General features: G+C 36.5%; 1 protein-coding gene across 1 annotated transcript; it reads left to right on the forward strand.

Moving 5' to 3' along the window:
- The first annotated feature begins 2,349 nt into the window (after window positions 1–2,349).
- LOC113644608 (cyclic nucleotide-gated cation channel beta-3) lies at window positions 2,350–16,620 on the forward strand. Its single transcript, XM_047810987.1, has 18 exons — window positions 2,350–2,535; window positions 2,785–2,839; window positions 3,118–3,196; window positions 4,067–4,227; window positions 4,450–4,716; window positions 4,837–5,045; window positions 5,191–5,241; window positions 5,343–5,429; window positions 5,516–5,580; window positions 5,653–5,775; window positions 6,535–6,676; window positions 6,912–7,071; window positions 7,862–7,959; window positions 8,057–8,140; window positions 8,231–8,349; window positions 8,456–8,608; window positions 8,768–8,918; window positions 16,573–16,620. The coding sequence occupies exons 1-18, from the start codon at window positions 2,350–2,352 to the stop codon at window positions 16,618–16,620; spliced, it is 2,238 nt and encodes a 745-aa protein (XP_047666943.1).
- Window positions 16,621–27,135: the final 10,515 nt, after the last annotated feature.

Genomic DNA, 27,135 nt, shown 5'->3' on the forward strand with positions numbered 1-27,135 from the left:
TAGTACATTGAAGCTTGAGCAACATGCACAGACGTGAACAACTTATTCAGATTACTCACACAACACTTTTGTATCACCCAGCCTGAGAAAAAACAATAAAACCTACTGACTGTAACACTGTGAGTGTTTTGTGTATATGTAAATAGAAAAAAAAAATAAATACGATGCTCTTGGGTCAAATAATAGTTCACATAACTACTGGCACCTTAGAGATTGCATAAAGGGAAAAACTAGCTGCCATACACAAGAAGACCTGGGCCTGTACACACTTCTGCACTCTCTCTCTCTCTCTCTCTCTCTCTCTCTCTCACTGACTGAAAAGAGCCAGCAGAAAAATAAACTTCCTTACTAAAATATACCAGGATAACACTTGTGATACACTTACGACTTATGATTATGAAATAGTTTGGCTAAGGATAACCTTCCCTTGAATTTGATCCAAAAATACCAAGATAGTGGCAGTCAATATTTTTTTCTTCTGCATGTGTAAGGAGAGTTGTGTTTTTATGCCTAATCTGGCCCCACTGAGAATGTTAGATAGTGGATTGCTGTGGATAGTGTACGAAAAAAAGACGAAAGAAAAAGTCAACTGTACAGTAGTGAGATTACCCAGAATTTTGGAGTGTTAGAATATGATATTAGACTGCCCCCTACTGGAAACATTTCTCACTGCTGCTTAATTAACCTATAGGTTAGAAAAATGAGAAAATTTTATATTAAACTAAGGTATGTTCTTTTGTAATCTAAACAAGAAATTGTGCAGAGCAACAAATCACACCCAACGCAATAAAGTTTCTTGAAGGCTTTGATGGCTTTTTTCCATAAGTGGTTGTTAACTTCTTGCTCGTTTGTTAACTACATTGGGGGAAATTATTTCCCTTTATTTTTGTACCAAATGGATGAAGTCAAAATGATCTTTACCGACGCTCCTGATTATTTTTAGAAGAAATCTTTGCTGCAGTTGCCATTTAAATTGGCCTATAAATTACTCTTGGCAAGCATTTTACAAGATGTCCAGGCACCAACAGAGAGCGGATATATTCAAGCCAATTAAAGACATGACTCATATGGCAACGTTGATTTTTACATGCAGACCAGCCTGTTCCTGTACTGTAAACATTACTCAGTCCATATGAGTGAGACTGTTATGCAGCTTTGATTGACAGACTGCAGCACTCTTTACAGTACGTCACAACACTCCAGGGGAACTAAATAAAATCATCCTACACCTTTTGTCTAATGTGATTTTCCTTTTTATTTACAAAAGAATAAACTATTCCAAATAAAGCTGAACAAATCTACAAAGAAAGGTAAGTTTCTTTCATAAGTTGCAGATAAATGCATACAGATGATATAAGGAACAGGAGTCAATTAAATATAATTCTTAATTATAATGAAATAATTAAAGGTGCACCAGTTACTTGTTTACTAGAGTGTTTTCAAGTTAAACCTATTCACTTACACAACATAGTTTTCAGAAGATTTTTTTCTCCTGCTAAATTTATTTTCTTTAATGTCACCTATTCAAGTGTGTTTTGTATGATTTCCAACATTGCACCTAACCAATATGTACTGAGAATATTTAATTCTGTAAACAATAATGAGCTATTAATGGTACTTGCTGTCTGTGTTACCATATTGACAAAGCTGGTCTAATATATATCTATAAATCTATCTGCCTGAAAGTTTGTCTGTCTAACAGGAATTACTGTAGAAGCCTCTGAAGAAAACTAAAGGTTTTTATGATAAAAGGTCACTAGTCTAAACACTATGCCAGCTGAGAGATCAGATATGATCGAGCAGTATTATAGTGTACTGTATGTTCAATGTATGCTAATTACCTTAGTTGCCTAATTAGTCATTTGATCTTTAAAAAGTATAGTATGTTTATTTTTTGTGAAAAATGTTTCTCCTAAAATATTATCCCTTTCAGAGTACCATACTTGGCTGAGACTGGCCTACTGAATGCCCCTGAACTTAGGGAAGTCTTTCCTCCAATAAATGTCATTGAATTTTACATTTGTGGTTGAATTTATTAATTGAAATTAATTCAGGGGTAATTGTGCTAACAAAACACTTTCATGTTCTAATTTTTGTTGGGTGCCAAAAATCTGGATGTTTTTTACAGTATAACATATTGAACATAAACCACCTAGATTACTGAGTTCCATGCAATTTACCAAACCAGAAACACTTACATATAGACTTAGCTGACACTGTGGGAGTGGCAAGTATGAGTAGGGATTAGAGGTCTAAAAGCACTAATTAGGCATGTGTGCATTATACAGCAGCCACAGCCTAAGAGTATAAAGGATCCCCAGACAGCAACAGAAGCAGTTGGTAACCAACATGTTTCGCACTCTTAGAAAACTGATCAGGGGTCCTGTGCTAGCTCCTTCACCAGCCACAACACCCAATCCTTCCCCAACACCAGCACCTACCCCAGCTCCTACACCGACTAAAGCTCCTGGAATGACCCCAACTGCTGCATCTACCACAGCTCCTGCACCAGCTCCATTAACTCAGCCAATTAAGGTAGGATGCATCTGCTTTACAAAATCTCCAAGAATATTGTAGTTATGATGTGTCAGGCAATTTGTAGCAGATAATAAAAATCATAGCCATTCTGTGTCTTGTCTTTGAGTGTTTGTCCTGCAAGATTAATGTTTAATGACTATAATGAATATTATAATAACCATAGAGATTTCATTTTATAATCCTCCAAGAAAATCAGAAAGATCCACTTTCAAAGCTATTAAAAAAGTTGGTCTTTGCAACTTATAGGATGAAAAGCCTGCAGTCAAACAAATTGAAGCCGAGAAAGTAGAAGAAAGCCCTGGTGAGTCAAATTGCTATTAAACTCTGAATACTCCATAAAACCCAACAGAGCATGTAAAAAAATTTCCCCATAGCCATCTTTTTGGTATAAAGAAAATTATGTATGTCATTCCAGTGTATTTCTTTTGTTCTATATAGTGTTCAGTGGCAGTGCTGATAATGTGGTCAGAGTTGGTTGTGTGTTTTCCTGTTAAATATTACTGTTCTGTCTGGGAGCTGCCTGTAATCACACAGCAATGGAAAGCCCCTCTCTCCTGTCTTGTTTCTGTATATAACCAGCTCAAGCACCAACACCTGCACCTGCTGCTGAGCCAAAACCAGAAGACAAGCCTGTAAAAGATCAGCCACCAGCTGATAAGTAAGAGTGGAAAATGTTTTCTGTAGGCTTTAACCCTGTTCTCCCTGAATGAGTTTCAGTTAGGTTTTCCTTGTTCCTCCTACCTTCCAAAGACATGCTAGGTAGATATGCTACATTGGCCCTTGGTGTGAATGATGTGTGAATGTGTGTAAGGTGCACTGCAATGCACTGGTGTCCCATCCTTGGTGTGCTCCTGCCCCATGTAACCAGAACTGATTCCAGATTCCTGACAAAAATAAATTAATATTTTGTTAACTGATTTCAAGTGGTCCAGCAATATTGCATTCAGCAAACACAAACATTATCCACAGGATCTATATCTGCCTACCAGAAAGCAGAAGGATTACTGAAGTGAGGAGCAAAGAAGAGATTATGAGATTTGCAGCTTTAAGGGACTTAAGAAGCTGCCGGGGGAGCTATTTAAAATTTAAGCAACAAGACAGTGGAGAGAAAAAAGAAAAAAGCAAAGCCTGAATTAAATTGATGGGAATTCTGCAGTGGTTGTTACTGTAATGAAGAGTCCATCCTCTAATCCTTCAGTGTCACAGACAGTCTCATTTAGCTTGATGAGGATAAGTGTTGTTTTGCACAGACTCCACTGGGCACTATGCTTTGAATACAATGTGGAGAGTTTTTTTTTTAATGCCCAAAAATGATAACATATATAGGAGAAATCCTGCACCATTCCCACCACACACACGTCTACATCTTCACCCACAGAGAAAAACAAGACAAAACTCTATACCTTTATATTTTAGTTCAATGTGCAAAACATGTCTGACTGATTTCAATTTATGTCCACATTTGAATATCATATGCATACATGCGTGACAAAGGTGTGTTCTTTTTTCTGTTATTTTTGTTATTTAGACAAGAAGCACAGCCATCTCTACCATGTCCAGTTGTAATAAACACATACTCTGATGCACAGCTTCGAAAAGTAATCCACCAGATGCGACAACGTACACAAATGTTCAAAGAAAAAGTCATAGACCCCTATGCATCCTCACCTGAGCACAGCCCTCCAGTCAGTGAGTACAAAAACATTTCCCATGAATAAATCACTGTTTTAGCAAGATTGTAACATGCTTCAATTGGCAATTGCATGTCTAAATATCTATACAGAGTGAATGACAATGGTTATTTAAAAAAAAAAAAAAAAAAGCAACAACAATGGCAATCATCATTTCTGTGGGTTTTATTTATTTATTTATTTATTTATTTATTTATTTATTTATTTATGCCAAAAATAGCACCTGTTTTGAGAAAAAAAGATTTCATAAAAAAGCAAGAGGAAGAGAGAAAAAGAAAAGAGGAGGAGGAGAGGACCAAAAAGGAGGAGGAGGCAAAGAAAGAAGCAGCAAAAGCCAAGGAAAAGAAAGAGAAGGAAGAAAGGAAAGATGATAAAATAAAAGACGAGAAGAAAGAAGAGATCAAATGCACCTGCCTAGACTCAGTGCTGAAACCAATTGAAGACAGAATGGACAATGTGTTGGGCACATCCATAGATTCGTTCACAGGTTACAAACACAACATCTGTAGAGTAGTTTAAATACACTTTCAATACAAATGCATTAAATTTTATTAGCTTTTCTATTTTATTTCTTTTGTTGCTTACTGATCTATGTGACCATCTCTAGATCGGCGGTACATCACTTGGCTTAGCCTGGTGACTATTGCTTTCAGCTACAACCTTTGGTTCATACCAGTCCGTATGACGTTCCCCTATCACACTCCTACCTCAATCCCTCTGTGGTTTACTGGAGATGTTCTAGCTGACCTCATCTACATCATTGATATGATCATCTTCCAGCCAAGGCTGCAGTTCTGCAAGAGTGGAGATATCATCGTAAGCACAAAATATATTATTATCATTATTTACAATCTGTGTGTTTGCATAGATTGTATTCACATTGCATCATTTAGATACTAATAATGTATTATCCATCAATTATTTCAATATTGTTTCATATTATTCTGTTTTATTTTGTCAGTATGACCGAGCTGTTATTAAGAAGCATTACAGAGCCTCCCCAAAATTTCAGGTATTAAAATGGGACCAAAAATGTTTTTCATGCATATATTTTAGTGTGAAATTCAAAAGTATTTAAACTATTTTAATATACATTTTTCTCTGCTTGATCAGTATGATCTGATATCAGTCTTACCTCTGGACATCTTGTATATTCCATTTGGATTCCAGTCCATTTTCAGGATTAATCGCATCATGAGGGTATGTGATAGATAAAGTCTTTCTGATTTATGTTTGTTTTTTTCTCATGTCAATGGAATAATCACTGATGCTAAGTTTCTTTTAAGTTTGAGGCTTTTTTTGAGTTCAGTGATCGGCTTGAGGGTATCATGACAAAGGCATACATCTGGAGGTATGTAAACAATACGTTATCACATAACTTTGTGGTGTTTATTGAACTTTTAACTCTAGCTGTTTTTAATAGAGTAATTCGCACCATTGGGTATCTACTGTTCGCGCTTCATATCAACTCGTGCTTTTACTATGTGGCATCTGCTTACCAAGGCATTGGTTCAACAAAGTGGGTCTACAGTGGAGAAGGCAGTGCGTATGTCACTTTCATTGTTAATTTTTTTGTACTTATTTATACTTCATACTATATATATATTTTAAAAACACCACTATTGTACTTATAATTCATGCAGGCCTTCTGTGAATAGCACAACTGTATATCACATACTGTACATGTTTTTTTCAAAGATTTTTGTTTTGAGAACTGTTTTTAAGGGTGTATTTTAACAGTTTTTTTAACTGTTTTTTCCCCACTGTATTTTATTTGTATTTTTTCCTGTCATTTTTGAAAAAAAACAACAAAATCTTAAATATGAAAAATATTTAAACAAAAGTTTGAAAACCGAATAGAGATCATTTTAATCTAATTCTCCATCAGTGTTGAAAGAACAATGCTCATGATGCATTAACTATTTAATAGCATTAGCCTTTTGGATCTTTATATTCTTATAGCTACCTGAGGTGTTTCTTCTACTCAGAGAAAACCCTGTTGATGATTGCAGAGCTTCCTTTTCCAGACACCTTATTTGGTCAAATCTTTCAGATGACCAGCTATATTTTTGGTGCATTTTTTTTGTCCATCGTTCTTGGCCAGGTAGACATTTTTTGCATTACTACACTTTTTTCTTCTTTTTTCTTTTTCTTTTTTTTCTTTAATTTAGATTTTTTCCAACAAACTTTGCAGTTTCTATACACCCAAATAAAAAGCAATTAATTATTTTTCTGCTGAATGTTAAATATTGAAATGTTATTAGAATGTGGAACATCCTGTTAAAAGGCTTTTTATTTTCTGTAGGTACTTGCGCTGTTACTATTTTGCTGTGCGGACCCTGATCAACATTGGTGGACTACCTGAGCCTTACACTGTTTTTGAGATCATATTTCAGTTGACAAACTTTTTTGTTGGTGTTTTTGTCTTCTCGAGTTTAATTGGACAGGTAAAAGATAGATAGAATTCCCACAGGATCATCCAGTCATATTCCCCACAGACTGTTTTTTCCATCAAGATTTATTCTGTGGACACAGAATAAATCATTCATCAGTAGTCTTTCAACAAGCCTATAGCTCTTTAGTACAGCTGTTGATTTTGCATTTAAAAAAATAATATGAATAAATATTACAGTATACCTCAGAACCACAGACACTGTTTCTTTGAAATATGCCATTTTGTAGATGAGAGATGTCATTGGGGCTGCCACTGCTGGTCAGACATACTTCCGTGCCTCTATGGATGTATGTGTATCGTATATGGTGACTAATCGTATTCCAAAGCTGGTACAACACAGAGTCCGTACATGGTACAACTACACCTGGGACTCACAGGGCATGCTGGGTAAGAACAACATGTTTAATCCTACCTAAGTCCTGCATATGAATCTTACAATTGAATCTTATTTTTCAAATGAAGGTGTGCATCCACCCTTCCACCTGTCTAACTTTCTACCTATCCATTCATTTAACTACTATCTATCCATTTATTTATTCACCTATCCATCCATCCATCCATTATTCTATCATTTTATCCTTCCATCCATCCGTCCATCCATCCATCCACCCAAATTAATCTATCCTGGTCAGGGCCATTGTAGTTTAAATTTTTTTGGAAAGTAGAAATAAACTAAATAGAGGAGGTGCATTAAATTGTTGTATATATTTGTAATTGCAACCTCTCTTCTGTGTACTTCATAGATAACATAACACCATTATTGGTAACTTTATTAACATTTATTTGTAAGACACTTTCACCTAAAGTGACTAACCAGTGACCAGTTATATTAATAGTTCAGCATATGGTCAAGGTTAGAGATCATTTCCAGAGATAAAAACAGTGTTATCAAATGAATATTAGGAACATAACGCAACTGTTTAAATTTAGCTCATTAGGTAAATGTGTTGTTTGTTTATTTGATCCATGAGTGATTTTTTTCCTTACACTTCCATTAAACCCATAGCAGTTGCAACAATTTAAACACTAGATTTTAAACACATGTTCAGCACTTTTCCAAGTTTATTACAAATGCATGAAGAATTTGTTTTGGAATTTGGGTTGCTGAGCATAAAAGATTTTATGATTTTTAACCATGAGGACTCATGTATGTGACTTTTTGTGGCTATAACCTAAGACGAGTCAGAGTTGCTAGAACAAATGCCACTGGTAATGAGAACGGCCATCGCTGTAGACATCAACCTCACCACTTTCCAGAAGATCGATCTGTTTAAGGTGGGACTGATTTATTCTTATTCTCATGTTCAAAACATCAGGACTGAAACAATAAAATAAGAAGGTCATAGTGATTGATGCTCATGTGTTGCCACAGGGATGTGATAACCAGATGCTGGTGGACATGTTGCTGAGGCTGAAGTCTATAGTGTATCTGCCAGGAGATTATGTGTGTAAGAAGGTGAGTTCATTCTTGCCCTTGTCTGCATATATTTAAGAACAAAAAGAACAAACAGCTTGTTAAGACCTTTTGCCCATTTCTGTTCAACAGGGTGACATTGGTAAAGAGATGTACATCATCAAAGCTGGAGAGGTGCAGGTTGTTGGTGGCCCTGACAACAAGATTGTTTTTGTGACACTGAAGGCGGGCTGTGTGTTTGGTGAGATCAGGTGAGGTTATAAGAAGAACATTTTCCCCCAGCCCTACATGCACAAAATAGGTACAATTGTACAAATGTACAATTCCGTTAAAGGCTTACAATGAACTTTCTTCTAGTCTTCTGCAATCTTCAGCAAATGGAGGCAACAGGAGAACTGCTAATGTGGCAGCTCATGGATTCGCTAACCTTTTTGTGCTGGATAAGAAAGACCTCAATGACATTCTAATTCATTACCCAGATTCCCAGAAACTTTTGGCCAGGAAAGGAAGGCAAGTTTACTTTTTAAAGATTTGTGTATTCTGGTTTGGATTAGGGATAATAGTAGGCATATATATGAATATTTTATACAGAAATACAGATATGGCACAGTATCAAAGAGATAATAGGCATTACTCAATACTAATTTTCTCTCTTTTAATGACATGTAGGAAATTAATGAAGGCCAAAGGTCCAGCTTCAGCTAAAGAAGAAGGGGAGAAAAAGAAAGGACTGGAGCTGTTTAGACCCAAACCTCCCACTCCTCAAATGCTACGGGCTTTTGGAAGATTCAACAAAAAAACATTTATGGAAAAACTTAAGGTAGGAAACAGCACAGATATTTAAGGGATTAAAAGACATGTTAAAGGCACAAACAGCAAGGGCTTTGAAATAGTTTTAAATTTTGAATTGATTATTAATTAATTATTAAATTGGAATAAACAAATTTTGCTTAACAATGTGTAAAACAGTAGCTTTAATATTACACAGACAGATATGCACAGAACAACAGTTGAACTGATTCCTGATCTACTTGATATTTTTCATACAAATGCAAATGTTTTTGTTTTCCTTCGCTTTCTAGATCTCAACTGCACAATAAGTGTGACAATTTCACTATTTCACCCATATAAAACATAGGATGTTTTCACTTTTGTATATGGATTCATTTATGAATAAATTTGGATTTTGTACCACAACATAATAAAGCAGATGTTTATTAAAGTTCATCAACTTATTCAAATTAAGTGTATATTCAAACTAATAATAATTTTTTTTAAAAAACCACAATATATAGTGAGTCTGTCCACTATTTATTTGCCAGTAATGCTGATGGTCCAGTAAAATGCTAAGCATCAGTGAAATCCTTTGTCTAATCCTTTTAGCCTAGCCAGGGAACTGTGAGATTTCATTAAGTAAGTGTTCTCTCTGTTTGTGTGCTCAGTGTACACTTGTACTCTAACAGGATACTAGAGTTAAATAAACTATTCCTATTTTGGTTATTGTTGAAATTTATGGAAATAAAGGAATTGTTGGGAAGATTGTTAGGAATAAAAAAATATTGGCCAAAATACTAAAATGAAAATCTTATTTTTATTTTAGCTTAGCATATTTAACCAGTACTGAGTGAATTTGCATAGGAAACATAAGCAAAGAAAGTACAGTATACAAAGCACATTGTTTGGCCAACAAAAGGACAGTTTTCTGTTAGAAAGAAAGTGTGATTACTCACCTACAGAGGAAATTAGTAGAGCTAAAATAAAAAAATAAAAAATAAAAAAAACATGGTTGGGGGAAACTGAAGATTAACCCTGGATGCATGTTTGCAGAAAATATTCAACACTATGGATATCCCAAAGAAATGGAAGCCCAATAATAGTATCTCATGAACCAGCTAATGATCCTGACCTGTATAAATTAAACCTCTGTCTTATGCTTCAATATACATTTTGCTATAATTCTGCAAAACTGCATCAAAATTCAGTCCAACAATCTTTCTAACAGAAAAAAACTCTGAAATCATAATAGATTTCAAATATACACTAAAAGACAATGATAAACTTGATAAAATGATAAAGACAAGGCCCATTGTAAAAAGCGCTATACAAATAAACTTGAATTGAATTGAATTGAATTAAACTGAGAAGTTTTATCACACAACAGAGTATTACAGAGACCACTTAACAAATAATAAGGGAAACTCTTAAGAATCTGAGACACATCTAACGCAAACTTTTATTAAAATAAATCTGTACTGAAAAGATATGACTGACTTTAAGAACCACAACTGTAGTGTAGAGATTAACAATTTAGCAAATACTACAAAAAGTGCTGGGTTAGGTCTGTTGATCCGAAGGTTTCTTTAATTCATCATCTAAATTAATCTGATACACTGAAATGTTTCCAATGACCTATTTATGATCACAATGAACACTCGATGTGTGAAGGACATTAGATCTTTTAGACTATTGTACGTTACTGTGCATTAGGTAATGAGCAATGTGAGTTAAAACACAGTTAAATAAACAATTTTCACCTCCGTATGGAACTAACTTCCAAAGCAGACATCAGCTGCATTCACTTCTGCAACAACAAATAACGAGTCCTTCCCGTCATAGCGGGAGGACTGTTTGGACTGGTTTGTCAATAATGAAATACAGGTGATTAGCGGTTTTATTAAGCGAGTCATTGCGCCGTTCATTCAAATGATTCGTTCAAACGGCCGATTCAGCAAGAGACGCGCTATGCTGGGATCTTTGTTTGGATTCATCAGATCTATTTTCGCTGCTAAAATAGACCAAAATAGTCAATATTTCGTCAAAAATGTAAGTGACTTGAACTGTAAAACCCGAGTGTAGGCCTACTTCTTATTTATTCATTTGTTTATTATGTTTGTTGTCTTGTAAATATTTCGAAATATGACTGAAAAGACAAGACCAAGGCTCTTTTCTTGGTTGTTTTTGTTGTTTAACATCTAGATGCAATTGCTGTACGCCATCATAAACTTCAAGACTATCAAGTTTATTAATGACCAACTTCTAAAAAGACAATATTCAGTTGTCTTTGTAAAGAAATGCTAACGCACGCACAAACATGTTTAAATGTATTTATGTTGTTAATAAATAACAATAAATCGTTGTTGTAACAGCAATATCTCCAAGTTTTGTTTTTCACTGTAAAATGTCATGATTTGCCAATGCAAAGAGAGTACCCAGCAACTTTTACTGGTGTTTTTTGAGACTTTTGAGGTGTTTGGAGACTCGAAAGCACGAATCACTCTGCAGTTAGGCCTACTGTGCTCAACGAGCAGCGAGTGCTGCCGTGAGCCCCTCTCACGTCCAAAAGCACTCACAGGCGGTCAGTATCTCAGAAGCCTCTCGCAGTCAGAGCAGAGAGGAACACACCCCTCCGCGTCCAGGTTGCAAATGAATTGCGCATGCGCATGGCCGCCGCCGTTCCCGCCCTGGTTTACAGAGCGGGGTGTAAATGTAAATGTTTCTTTACTTTTTCTCACACAAAAATAAATCACTGCATTTAAAGTGACTCACGACATAGATCTCCATTCACTGCATTGATGCAGGAATACCCTGAACTCTGTTACATCGCCTTGAAGATTCCCCTTCCTTTCGCGTCAACATATTTCTGTGAGGCAGGATTCTCAAAAATAACCGCACTCAAAACGAAAAACCGCAATTGTGCACAAATCGAGGATGATTTGAGGCTAAGTTTATCAGACATTGAGCCAAGAATTGAGGATCTTTGCGAGGGAAAGCAGGCTCAGGTCTCACATTAACATCACCTACCTGCAAGCTTCTGTAAAAAATGCAGATGATATGCCTACTATATGACATTATCACGACACAGCTTAATACTGTTTGGATGCAGCTTCAGCCGACATAGTTCTTGCTTTTTTTTTAGGTGTGTTTTATTATTGTTAATAACATATTTTATTATTTATTGTTCTATTAGTGTAGATGTTCTATTATTAGTAGTAGTAATATTACTACTACTACTATTATTTATATTATTATTATTACTATTATTATTATAATTATCACTACTACTACTATTATTACAATTATTAAACGGTCACACAGAGATTGTTAAATAATTGTCAAAAATATGTTTTCTAAGATCTTAATGCCTGTAGTTTTCACTCTAGGTGTGATGTGTGTGGTTATACAAATAAAAAGATTTTCTTTAAACTGACTAAAATGTATGTGAATTCATCATCATCATCATCATCATCATTTCCTATTGTCCAATGCATTCAAAAAACCACAAAAGACAATATTCATTTAACAATTTATGTATGAAATTTGAGACAGAAGACTGATTCAAGCATTAATCAAATTACCTGCAACCTGGAACAAACAAAATAAATCACAATATGCAAAAAATGTGTTGATATTTGAAGTATTGAGGTGAGATCAATATGATATGTGGTTAATATTTGTTGTAGCTAATAACCGAATAGCAATAGCCAGTTGATTAAAATAGGGACATATTACACTGAACTGAACTGTTCCACCACAATGAGTACAATCAACAATGAGTACATAAATGCAATATACAGTATAACATAACGTCACACATCTATGTAAAACACCTTCCACAGTCTTGCCCATTCTGAGAATTTGCAGCATAATAGTTAATAATCAGTTTAATAAGTGATTGGACATTTCTTTATTCCAAACTGCACATTTTAAAAACATTCAACACAAAAATAAAAATGTGCACAAACTTTTCTATCTAAAGCCCAACTGAACCTGGCCAGGATTAAATATATCTGTAAATTCAAATAATGCTTTGAGAAAACTAGAATCAGTTTCTTAATACTGTAATATAGGTTAAAGCAATTATTTGGCTTATAAAATAAATCCTAAATAAAAAAAAAACTAGACAAAGAAGACACTGCAGTATATACAAACATACTGTAACTGACCATGGGTCCAGATAAAACTAGTCTGCCTTCTTAACTAGTAATTTCTTAAAGTATTAAGTCAAAATGTTGAACTTTTAACAGTTAAGTTGCAGGAAAACTGTTCAGAGCAAAATTTTCAATACATTAAATGAACTACATGTTTACCAGTTCACTCATTCTTTCATGGACATTCATCTGTAATTGCTTTACCCTGGTCAGGGCTGTGGTGGAGCTGGAGACTTCTCTGGGGACACTGGGTGCATGTTTTCAAGCCAGACACACACTAATACACACACTCATTCACAACTAGAGGCAATTAACACAGCAAACTTACCTAGTGGCATATAGATAATAACCCAAGTTCAGGATCAAACATTTTCAATGATGCATACACAAGTCTATGGCTATTCGCTGTCATGGCCTTCTTGGCAATGGAGTAGGCTGTAGTGGTTCTTTGTGTTGTGTACGTTTATTCTCAATGCAAAATTTGCATGTTTCTATCCTCTTCCTGAGATCTTCTGAAATCCCACGCCACCACACAGTCTCTTTAGTCCTTGCCCTGCATTTCGACAGTCCCTGGTGTCCCTCGTGAATTCTGTTAAGGACCTCATGTCTCATTACTTTAGGAATGACTATGCGATTCCCAAGCACTAACAGTCCATCACTCACTGATAAGAAGTTCTTCCATTTGTAAAAACACTGTATGCTGTTGGGGATGCATTTTGTATATTCTGGCCATCCTTCTTTTACAAATTTCTCCACAATCTATTCATCCTTTTGTGTCTCTGTTTTTATTTGTCAGCTTCCGCTGTGATACTTTAATAATGTGATACTGTGATACTGTGTGGTGCTTTAATGAGTGCGTTCTTGAGGTTGCTGAATGCACTTTTCTGTGAATGATGCCATGTCCATCCACTTTTTTTGAGCAGTTCATACAAGGGACCCCTTCTGTTGCCAGGTTTGGCATGTATTTGCCCATATAGTTTATAAGGCCTAACACTCTCCTCAGTTCATTTACATTTTTAGGCTCTTGCAAGTCTCTTATTGCACGTACGTTTTCAGGGTAAGCTCTGACACCCTGTGCATCCACTATGTGCCACAGAAAACTCAACTCTGCCTTCCTGAACACACATTTCTCCTTATTCAGTTTGAGATCCACACTTTCCATCCGTTTTAACACTTATTTTATGGGTTTTTCATGCTCTGCTTCATCCTTCCTGTACACGATAACATCGTCCATATACACAGCCACTCCATTTAGGTCTCCCAGAATGAATCACTTTGTACCTGTACCATGCAATGACAATAAAGTTATATCTACTCTATCTATCTATCTATCTATCTATCTATCTATCTATCTATCTATCTATCTATCTATCTATCTATCTATCTATCTATCTACACTCACTTACTTTATTAGGTACACCTGTCCAACTGCACATTAACGCAAATTTCTAATCAGCCAATAACATGGCAGCAACTCAATGCATTTAAACATGTAGACATTGTAAAGACAATCTGCTGCAGTTCAAACCGAGTGTCAGAAGGGGGAAGAAAGGTGATTTAAGTGACTCTGAACGCAGAATGGTTGTTGGTGCCAGGCAGGCTGGTCTGAGTATTTCAAAAACTGCTGATCTACTGGAATTTTCATGCACAACCATCTCTAGGGTTTACAGAGAATGGTCCGAAAAAGAGAAAATATCCAGTGAGCGGCAGTTCTGTGGGCGCAAATGCCTTGTTGATGCCAGAGGTCAGAGAAGAATGGCCAGAATGGTTCGAGCTGATAGAAAGGCAACAGTAACTCAAATAACCGCTCGTTACAACCGAGGTATGCAGAAGAGCATCTCTGAACACACAACACGTTGAATCTTAAGGCAGATGGGCTACAGCAGCAGAAGACCACACCGGGTGCCACTCATGACAGCTAAGAACAGGAAACTGAGGCTAAAATTCGCACAGGCTCACCAAAATTGGACGATAGAAGATTGGAAAAATGTTGCCTGGTCTGATGAGTCTCGATTTCTGCTGCGACATTCGGATGGTAGGGTCAGAATTTGGTGTCAACTACATGAAAGCATGGATCCATCCTGCCTTGTATCAACGGTTCAGGCTAATATATATATATATACACACACGCCGTCTATATCTATCTATCTACCTATCTAAACAGTCATTCTCTTACTGCCTTTATTTTCTCTCTATTAATAGCATGTGTGAATTATGAATCTCTTATGATGGAAAATGTAGTGTTAAGTTAAATAATAGATAGCTACACCATATATAGAAATGTATTAGAACCTGTGTGTTACTATAAACCAAACTTTTACGTAGCCCAGCTTTTTTCAGAACCATGCTCTTATTGAAATACTGTAATACAGTGAGAAGCTCACTTTGTAGGTCAGGGGAAAGGACCACAATACTCTATACTGAATAAAGACTTACTGTAACATAAATTGTGTATGAAAAAGAGCTTAAGTCTGTATACTGTACACAAGCATGTAGGACCAACAAGGAATTACGATGTAATAAAGTAGCCAATAAAAGCACGATTTGAAATGTTCAACCATGCAGCTGTACTACACTCACAACAGCACACTTCCCTACCCAAATCTTCAATATAATTTATATGGCCAAATTGTGATGGTTAAATGTTTGACAGAGTAACTAAAAAAAATGGCAGGTCTTATGCTGTGTTTTGGATAATAATTGGTAATTAGTAACTACCAAATGTGGTTCAAGGAAGGAAAATCAGTGAACCAGTGAGTCATGAGTGCCCAGGTCTGATCCCACAGATGAGCTACTGTCGTACAAATTGCTGAAAAAGTTCATGAGGGTGTCAGAATATACAATGCATCTCAGATACATGCCATGTATATAATCATCTGTGACTATAAAGCCCCATACAGCTTTATAGCCACAGACCATTCAGAGCTCCCATGCTGACCCCTGCCCAAAACTGAGCATCAGAATGTCACCATATAAAGCAATAGAAGGTGGCTTGGACTGATGAATCACATTTTCTTTTACAGCCTGTGCAGTGGCCTCTTTCAGCAAGATAATGTGTCCTGCCACGCTGCAAAAATTGCTCGGGAATGGTTGGAGAAATATGAATTCAAGGTGTTGATTCAGTGGCAGTGGGATCTGCTGCCAAATACCACAATACACATTCTGAGGTCTTGTGGAGTCCATGCCTTGAGGGTTCAGAACTGTTTATGGTGGTTTTAATGTTAAAGCTTATCTGTGAATTATATATATCAGTTGCAGCAGAACTAAAATGTGTAAAGATATGCAGAGTATGAAAACTAATTTTCAAAAATATATTTATTCATGATTAAAATATTAATATAACATTACGTTAATATAAACTACATATTCACTACATAAACAAATTCACTGCATAAACAAATTTAACCTTTATGGCCTATCTTGGCTTCCGATAATTCCATCCAGATAATTTATCTACAATTCCCTACATAAACAAATGTAACCTTTATGGCCTATCTAGGCTTCTGATAATTCCTGCCAGATAATTTCTTATTTTTCCCTCTTTAGCTTGGTGACTTGGAGCTCCAAGTAGGTAAAATGCCCTTGCTGGTGTAGCCAGTCTCATGCTAACCGCTGCTACTTTTATCTGCGTTGTGTTCAAGGAAGGCTCAGGATGCTTTAACTCAGTTCACCAGAGAGGGTTTATTAACAGCCTTGCACACCAATCAACACTTTTTTTTTTTGAAAACTTAAAGAAATATTTCTTTCAAGCATTCACCATTCATATTTCAGTGTATTTAGATAAAAACAATAATAAACACTGAATTGCCTTGAAACCATAACTAGTCGGAGCTGCTGTAATCGGTACTAAATCAACAACTTCTGACCAATCAAATTCGAGAACTCAGCAGTGTAAAGCTCAAGTCAGCAAGTTCTCTCCCGTAACAGGAGTGCTAAAGGAGTGTACCAGAGGTGTAAGAGGCTATCAGTGTGCTCTAGCACCATTTAATAAATCATTTAAGACATTGCTGGGAACTATTCTCAAACTGTGCTTAACAAGGGGAACACAGTCACATAGTATTTATCTTCTTTATAAAGTGAACACACCTCTTTTTTTTTAGATCCTATGATTTTAGCAGGTTCTTCAAGAGTTCTAGAGCTTTTATTTTCACATAGGATTTTTTCCAAATGTAGAGAATGTTATACCATGTTTTTTAATTTGAATGAATCGAACTGAATGAATAATTGAGTATGTATGCCTATGTTCCATTTTTTTTTATTATGCAAGCAGACAATTACAATATTTACAGAAGAGAAATTAGATGCAAAATACAAATACAAAGACCAAAAAAACAAAACGTGCGTGTATGTTTGTGTAACTGTAAGTGTAACTGGGTGTGGGAGTGGATATATATGAATGAAGGAGCATGTAGGGAAGTACAACAGAGATGATATATACATATATACACACACACACACACACACACACACATTATATATACACATACACATACATCTAAATGAAAAAGGAAAATATATTAATTTAAATAATAATAATTATAATGACAATGATAATTATGAAGATAGTAATAGTATCACAAGACAAAAAAATACAAATTTAATGAGGGAATAAATAAATAAATAAAAAATGTAAAATGGGGTACGAGGAAGTTGACAATATCAACAGTAATAGCATTAATAATAATAATTTGAGAGATTTTATATATTCCTTCTTCTTTCTACGGTGTTCCTGTGAAGCTTCCCTGGAAGCGATAAAGACTGAAGACATGCTTCGTAAGCGGGCTAACCTGCAAAATCGGCAGTCTATCAAATACTTGTTCTCCCCACGTTACCATCACATTTTTTTAAACAGAGAAATAAAAAACTGAGAATTATCTTTATAATTGATCTAACTGCAGCTTAAATAAACATTTTTCAAAAATTCTTACACATCTGGCTTCTGTTTGGTGCTTGTACACTAGGTGGGGCAGCTCCTTCAGTTGACATTTCTGCATCCACCAGGGACATAGGTGGCTGTGGCTTTTAGAAAAAATCTTTAGATTTTTCCTTGAACACAAAAAACATTTGGCTAACACATCTCTCTGACAGTACAACATACCTATAAGTATAATACAAAGCAAACTGTGTTACCTGTAGGAGCTACCTGGAACCGGGAAATCCTCGCTCCTGTCCGAGTCCGATGATTGCTAAAAAGAATGTCTTTTGAAATCCAGTGTTGTAATGGAATCACAATATACACAACATATTACCTGCTGATGTACCTACAAAATTTCCATCATATGAATACACAGTTAATGTTCATGCCTAAGAACTGGTTGTAGAAATTGTTTCCTATGCAATTTTGTTACATTTGTCTGTTTTTAATCACAGATCAAATTTTACTTTATTTGCCAGTATTTATATAGGGAAAATGTAGTAAAAAGTTGTGATGTGTGAGCTTGCAGACCTGCCAACCTTGGAGAGATTTTTGGAGTAGCAACTTACTGCAGCGATGCGGCGAAAGGTCAGGCACATGTGCTGGTCAGTGTTGATCACAACTTTTTACTACATTTTCCCTATATAAATACTGCCAAATAAAGTAAAATTTGATCTGTGCGTAAAACTTAAACTTGAGGCACAACACCGGTCAAGAACTTCTGAGGGGCATATACTCGCTTCTTTTTAGATTTGCTTCCCTCTCCCTCTCTGTCAGTATCCTCATCTGACATCATGTGTATTACTAACTGCAAGACATGCACAACACACACACATCATAATAGGTTTCCATGCGCATTTGCGTGAAAACACTTTGTACATTATTAATATGTTTTAAGGCACAAATGGCATGTAAGAAGATTTGCATTTTACAGTACTGATGTGCAAAATGTACAATAACAATACTTGGCTGCTACTAAAATAAAGAGTATAACGTTATACTCTTTATAGGCCACTACAAACATTTGACTCATCTTACCTCGCTCACGAGTGAACTCGTCACAGCGCTAAGCTTGCGAGGTAGCCCGGCGGCGCTCAGCCCAATGCCGTCGGCGTCTCCGCCTGCTCCATCATTTCATAGAAATACATTTCTAAACAACTATGTATTCAAAAGTCCATATGTTCAAATAAATTCTCTTTGCAAATAAAGTCCGTATTTGTACCAGTAAGTCAATGTGAACAATACACTGCCTCACATATTCTAAATAAATGTAAATAATCACATCATATAATATTCATATTATAAATTGTAATTTAAATCACAACTGTTTATTTACTTTACTCATGTTCTCAATCATGAACAAAGCATAAGTGCCTATTACCTCTTTTCATTAACCAGGCTTTAAACACGCCATTTTGTTTCACGTAATTTGTCACATGGCCGCCGCCATTTTGGCTCTAACTCAAACACACGCCGCCATTTTGGCTCTAAACCAAATTCACATTAAACCCACATATAAATCTTTTCAAACTCACAATCCATATGTAAAACTCTTTAAACACATTTACGAGCTCACTTTGTGTCCATACTAGCTTATCTTTTGCCGTTTCTTTGCACATTCATTCATGGATTTAACAAAACTAACAAAATAACTTTTTTAAACCAAAGTAATTGCATTTCTCGGTAGTATCATGCATAACAACAACATCATGACTCATTTAATGTCATTTTAAGTGATTGATAACACCACATTTTTGCTCACCTGCAGAGAAACAACAGAGACATGTTTATGCTGCGAGCTCTTCCAAAGTTTAATGAACTTTACCTGAGCTATGCAACCTATATTTCTCAGAAGTGCTAGATGCCCTCTACAGGGGGCAAATATAATGACCAATTAAAGATGCATCCAAAAGTATATTAATGACTCCATAATACGCAGAACATCATCAGGTATATGTCAAAAACTGTTTGTCTCTACAGTTTTATTTTGTGGGGTGTGTATTTTTCTTTACATTTATTTCTTGGCCCTCTACACAATCACTCACTGATCTTGAGTCTGCCATGGCTGAAGCTCCACAACCCTATTATTTCCCGGAGGGAGCAGCAGATTATAACCTGGGACAACACCTGCACCCAACATTACCAGCCCTCCAAGACACCATTCCAAATTAACTCCACCATCACCACACCTGACTCTCCAGCCATTCTCGGCCTGCCGGCCGAGTATCACGATCTCCCAGAGGCCTTCAACAAGGTCAAGGCCACCGAGTTACCTGAGCTCCTGCCCAATGCCACACCACCCAATCTTCCCCTTGTCACAACCGGAAACCAAAGCAATGAATAAATACATCAAGGAGCAGTTAAAGAAGGGGTTTATTCAGTATCACTAGCCTCATCAGGGTTCTTCTTTGTGAAGAAAAAGGACAAAGGACAGACCTTGCATCGACTATCGGGCTCTGAATGAGCTAACGGTAAGGTTTTGTTATCCTCTCCCACTCATCCCATCAGCCCTAGAACAACTGCACAAGGCCAAATATTTCACCAAACTGGACCTACGCAACGCTTACAACCTCATCCACGAATATTTGGTCAAGCCGTTCAGCCTTTCTAATAGTCCATCAGTATTCCATTCTTTCATTAATGATGTTTTCCGGGATATGCTGGATCGCTGGGTGATCGTGCACATTGACGACATCTTTATCCACTCCGAGATGTTAGTGGAACACATCCAGCACATATGTGCAGTGCTAAAACGCTTGATCCAACATCAACTCTATGCTAAAGCAGAGAAGTGTGAATTCCACAAGACCTCCACATCCTTCCTGTGCTACGTCATCTACGCCATGGACGATGCCAAGGTACAAGCGGTGCTAAAGTGGCCATGACCTCAAACCATCAAGGAACTACAGCGGTTCCTCGGGTTCGCAGACTTCTATCGCCGCTTCATTCGTGGATTTAGTACCATAGCGGCACCACTCACCTCCATGACAAAAAAGGCACCATCCCGCCTCATGTGGTCATCCGAGGCAATTACAGCCTTTCGTCTCTTGAAGCAGCGTTTCACCACGGCTCCCATTCTCCATCACCCTGACTCAACTCGACCGTTCATTGTCGAAGTGGACACCTCCAACACAGGAATCGGAGCGGTTCTGTCACAGCGTCAGTGGCCAGCCGACAAAATGTTCCCGTGTGTTTACTTCTCCCGGAAAAGATGTGCTTACATCCTTTCACGGTTCTCACAGATCATAAAAATCTAGAATACCTACTGCCAAGCGAATGAACACACGCCAAGCATGATGGGCTACTGTATGTTGTTCACGCGCTTGATGAAACAAGATTGTGGATAGCTTTAAATGTTAGAAGAAGAATTTTATACTTGATACGAAAATGAATGGGAAGCCAGTGTAGCTGTTCCAAAACAGGTGTAATATGATGGATAGAGGGAGAACGAGTATTAATGCGGGCAGAAAAATTTTGAAGGAGTTGCAGCTTATGAAGGGTTTTGTGAGGGAGCCCAATAAGAAGAGAATTACAGTAGTTAAGCTGGGAGGTTACTAGACTGTGAATAAGAGTGGTGGTTGATTGAGTCGTGAGAAAGGAACGAAGCCTATTGATATTTCGAAGGTGAAAGTATGCAGACCGAGTAACATTATTTACATGAAAGGTAAAAGAAAGGGTACTATCAAAGATGACACCAAGACTCTTAACCTGAGATGAGGGAGCTTTGAGAGATTCATCAATGGAAATAAGAAAATTTTAAAATTTGTTAAGCACAGTTTTTGTGCCTATAATGAGAAATTCTGTTTTATTACTATTTAGTTTAAGAAAGTTATCTGAAAACCATGATTTTATGTCAATGAGACAATCAGAAAGAGCAGATGGAGGGAGTTTGGAATGTGGTTTTGTGGAAAGGTAGAGCTGGGTGTTGTAGAGTCTTGTACCAGTCATTTTAGATTTCATGTCCCAGGCACCCTAAATTTCAACATCTACTCCTCAATTAACCGATGAGCAACCCAGTTTTACACACACACCTGGCTCCAGAATGACTGGAGCCTACACAAAGACCAGATAACCCCATGCGGCTTCTCTGATTAGGGGCCCTCAACACACACACACACACACACACACACACACACACACACACACACACACACACACAACACAATGAGACATTCCTTTTACTAATAAAACCCGAAGATAAGGTACTCTAAGGTACTCTCATTCTTATAACCCTTTTTGTAATGTGTTTCTTCTTTTAAGGCTTGCCTGACTTAAAATTATTTGCTCCTTAATTTCCTGACAAGGGTGTATTTTATTCATGTGTCAGAAAACAACATTGTATTGAACATCAGTTATACTCTAATTACTGATCATGGCATGTTAATGTATACCTGTTCTAATGCTGTATGCCCCTTTAAGGTCTGATGTCAGAATGTATACGAAGCTATCGTTTTCTTTTTACTTCCCTAATGAAAGTGCATCTTGTTTTATGTTTCATTTTTGGTTCTTTGCCTTTATAAGAACACAATATCATATTAACCTCAGTTACCCTTTGAATAATGATCTGTGTATGTAATGTACCGCTGCCTTCATACCGTCATTACCCTTCATGTTTAGTATCCAAATGACCACAAAATTATCGGTTACTCGTTTTTCAAGCACTGGTGTATTTTATTTGAACACGCTATACCGTCTTAATACAGCCTGGATCAAACTTTAAAGTCATCTAAAAGTTTGATAGCTAAACCACGCCCACGGACACCTGAAACAAAGGGAGTTTTTCCCTCCAAAATCCTGACCGAAGTATTGGTCATCTCCCCAAAGATGGGTGGAGTTTGCGACCTTTAAATTGTCACAAACACCACTAATCCATGGTCAGACTTCCGGAACAGCTTCAAGACGACTCCATCTTCCTTCAAAGAAGTTCCAGCAAGCTTCACTTCCAAGAACGACAACTGCTCTGATCTTCAGGAGAACTTGGAAGAACGTCTGACCCCACCCTAACTGACTTTTCACTAACTGAGATTTCTTTGTTGCATCCGGACTGTTGTTCAGTAAGCCAATGCAAGTAACCGTTTCCTTTACCAACCAATTTAGATGCGTAATTTTAAGTAGGAATCTTTCATTGAATCTTAAGGTGAATTTAAGTTTCTGTGACGATTTCCCAGTTAGGGTGTGATTAATTTTTGAGTCTAAGCTTGCCATTCCTTTCCTTCCTTTCTCTAGTTTCTTCTTTCCCGTCTCTTCCTCCCTTTCCCCAATTTTAATTTCTTTTGTTTTATTTTATTTTCATTCTAGTTTTCCCTATTTCTTTTGTTTGTTTGTGTAGTTAGTTTTATGTTGTGTTTGTCTCATTCATTAAATGTCATAATTTTGAGCCACAGGTGATTTGTCTCTGAGTATCGCTCACAAATTAAGGTACCTGCAATATCTGGTCTGAACTACATGCTCTATTAAGTTAATTTAATTTAAATTACGGTATACAGTAAAAGGAGAGCGAATCTTTCTTGGCCGGGAAGATACCGCCTTCATAGAATTAATAAAGGTTACACGGCCTGTTCGGCGGGCAAACAGACCAAATAAGCATAACGTTAATTCCAGTACCGTTAATTTCAACTTAGGTTAAAATATTTGGAAGTCACTATAACACGTTATAGTTGCTTATAAATATTTACCTTGCTTCGCGAGCCAAAATCGCTTCCGTGTCATCAGCATAACAATGAAACTTAACCTGATGTTTATGAAAAATATGTCCAAGGGGTAAAAGGTAAGTAATAAATAACAAAGGGCCCAGGACAGAGCCCAGGGGTACACCAGAGGTAACGGAGACTACAGAAGAAGTGAATGATTGAACAGTTGAACAAACTGTGTGCGATCAGAGAGATATGAATGAAACCATTTCAAAGGCGTGTTGGTGATGCCAATAGTGGAAAGCCTGTCTAAAAGAATATCGTGGGAAATTGTATCAAAAGCTGCACTCAGGTCCAGGAGAAGGAGGATGGATACTAAACCAAAATCAGCTGCAATAAGCAAATCATTTGTGACTTTCAATAGAGCTGTTTCAGTGCTATGAGATGACTTTTTCCAAAATGTTAGAAATAAAAGGAAGATTAGAAGTAGGATGAAAATTATTAAGGTTGTTGGTGTCCAAACCTGGTTTCTTTAGAATTGGAGTTACAGCAGCTGTTTTGAAAAGAGTAAGAACAAATCCAGTGGTAAGGGAAGAATAAATAATATCCATAATAAAAGGGGACAGAGAGGAAACAGCAGCCTTAACAAGGACAGTTGGTAAAGGATCAAGAACACAAGTTGAAGATTTAGATTGATGAATAAGTTTTAAGATATCATCAGATGAATGCCTTCAATTTTTAAGGTACAGAATGATGCTAAAGTATTACAGAAATCAGATGAGTACAAATGAGAGGGAAGTGAGCCGGGGGGTGTTGTAAAATTTTTCAATAAGGAAAAAAGAACCCTTGAATTCCCTTCATTAGACCCGATTAAGCCAGAATAGTATGTAGATTTAGCTTTAGCAAAAGTGTCTTTATAGTGAGACATATGTTCTGAATACATTTCCTTGTGGACAGTAAGGCCAGTTCTTCTAAAAAGTCTCTCAAGCTGTCGTCCTTTTGCTTTTAATTGCCTGAGAAAAGGAGTGGACCAGGGTGCAGTAACAGCAAACTAAACAGTCTTAGTCTTAACTTGAGCAAAAGTATTCAGTAAATTATGGAGACTATTATTGTACTGAGAGACCAAGTTATCTGGAGTGGAACAGTTGTCAGCCCTAGGAAGACTTGCAATGCTTACAGACAAGCTAATGTCCTTGATTTTCCGAAACGATATCATACGTGAAGATTTTGATTTGAAAAGTGGAAGATCAACATTAAAGGACAGTAACCGATGATCAGTACATGGAAAAAAGTCTGCAAGAGGTTGCCTGGAGAGACACCTGAACAACAGATTAAAAGTGTCCTTTAGTATGCGTGGGAAAATTCACATGTTGCTGCAGTCCGAAGCTATCCAGACAGGATGTAAATTCTTTAGCAAGGTTGTTGTGAACATCATCCATGTGAATATTGAAATCCCCCACAAGAATTATATTAGGTGAAAAAGTAGTTATTTCATTCAAAAATGCAGCAAAGTCAGGCAGAAACATTCAAAGGCATCAGCCTCCACTTCTCACGGTAGATTATTGCATTCAGCAGTTCACAGTTCACCAAGATAAGTAATAAGTAAAGTGTAGAAAAGAAATGAATTGCAGCAGAATTAGTTGCACTGGTGTCTGGTGTAAAAACATAAAATTAAATATAACTAGAACGGTACATTTCCTAAAGAAAATGTGAATGCGCTTGCACATGGCAAGTTCCCCTCATCGTGCTGAGTGTTTTGATATGTCACATGTCCATGTTGTGCTAAATTTTTGATTTCGCTAATTTTGGGAGCGGGGCTACACGTGACGTGAGCTTCCGTACCGGGAATTCTGATCGCTTATAAAAGTCATAGCACACCTCTCCTCAATGAGCCGGTATAATAATAATAATAATAATAATAATAATAATAATAATAATAATAATAATAAGTATGCAAGAGAATAAGAATGTGCTTTAGCAAGCACATTAATAAACTGCTCAGACAGCATCAACAATGGACCAAGACATTATTATTTGTAACAGGTTCTCTTTACTGAATTACTGGTGCAGTGTAAACAGACAATTATGGAAGGGTGTTGATTTTTTCTCCCTGGATCTATCCTAGACAAATATGTCCTCCACACAAGGCTCTTTGTTACAAGGATATTAAAAATGTATGTACTATGAGGTATGATTAATTTCAGTTTACTGTGTTATTTAATCTAACTTATTTTTTATTAGTAATTTTCAAACTCACTGCCCTTGTTTAAAACAAGTTAATTTCATTCAATTAAAAGTAATTAGAAAAAAACACGAATTTAATTTCCCTATACTGTCCGTCTGCGCATGTGCAGGCACATTTCTGAAGGCGCCAAGGCGGGGGGATTGTACCTGATGCACTCTTTTGAATGCTGCATCCAGCTCTGCATTTTTCGGTAGGAAAGCAATTTATAATAATCATTGGTGTGTGTTATTTGTTACTTAAACAGGGTTCTGTTTGTGGATGCCAAATAAAAGCAAAACAGTTTTACGAATGTTAATTGTAGCTTCACCTTCTTTCTGTCTAGGGGCTTGCACGTTAGACTGGCCAAGCCTAACGTTACATTAACGCAGGGACGTCGTTAGGCCTATTTTAGGGGGCTGAAGCTAACTTACCCTAAAATATTCCTAAGCCCTCCAAAATGATGATAAGAACAACATTGTTTAATGTAGGAGTTATTTTAGCTCAGGCTTTTTTTTTGAGTCCACTTAAGTTTGCCTTTATAAATTTGTGTCATTTCATGGGAAAAAGCAACCAAATTTCAGAAACTTTCCTGGTTCAAATTTTTGATTTTGTTAAAATATATATATATATATATATATATTCTGAAGAAAGACACATAAATGAAGAAGAAAGAAAAATATTAGGCTACATGATGGATGTATATTTACTGAGAAATTAGTTTTTTAAAATGGGTCAAAATGTCAATTTTATTTTTGTTAGGTCTATTTAGCTAAATCATTTGACTTTAGCCATATTTGTTTTATTATAGCTACTAGCTATGCCAACGGTGACATTTTGAAAATGGGGAAAAAGCACTACTTTTGTTTTTGTTTGTTTTTTATTTGTATGCCTGCAACTCATATTACAAATATCTCAATATACTTTTAGATTCTAATTCTTAAGAAACTTTTATTTTGGTTTCTTAATTTTTAAGGCCGAATATGGTTAATTTTAAGTCCCGATATATAGGGATGTTAATGTGGATCCATGAGTAAATTTTCAATGGTCGCACATTTTCTGAAGAACGACAACTATTCTGATCTTCAGGAGAACTTGGAAGAACGTCTGACCCCACCCTAACTGACTTTTCAGAGATTTCTCTGTTGCATCCGGACTCTCGTGCAGTAAGCCAATGCAAGTAACCGTTTCCTTTACCAACCAATTTAGATGCGTATTAACCATTGTGTCTTGAGGTGAATTTAAGTTTCCGGTGACGATTTCCCAGTTAGGGTGTGATTAATTTTGAAGTTTAAGCTTGCCATTCCTTTCCTTATTTTCTCTAATTTCTTCATTTTCCCTAT

Source organism: Tachysurus fulvidraco, chromosome 3 (assembly GCF_022655615.1).
Source record: "Tachysurus fulvidraco isolate hzauxx_2018 chromosome 3, HZAU_PFXX_2.0, whole genome shotgun sequence".
Lineage (NCBI taxonomy): Eukaryota > Metazoa > Chordata > Actinopteri > Siluriformes > Bagridae > Tachysurus > Tachysurus fulvidraco.

What these genes read in the sequence shown, in the direction of transcription:
- LOC113644608 (XM_047810987.1), top strand. Translation starts at nt 2,350, where the DNA reads ATGTTTCGCACTCTTAGAAAACTGATCAGGGGTCCTGTGCTAGCTCCT. An exon ending in GAAAGTAGAAGAAAGCCCTG is followed by an intron (nt 2,840 to 3,117) that starts GTGAGTCAAATT and finishes GTATATAACCAG; the next exon opens with CTCAAGCACCAACACCTGCA. An exon ending in ACAAAGGCATACATCTGGAG is followed by an intron (nt 5,581 to 5,652) that starts GTATGTAAACAA and finishes TGTTTTTAATAG; the next exon opens with AGTAATTCGCACCATTGGGT.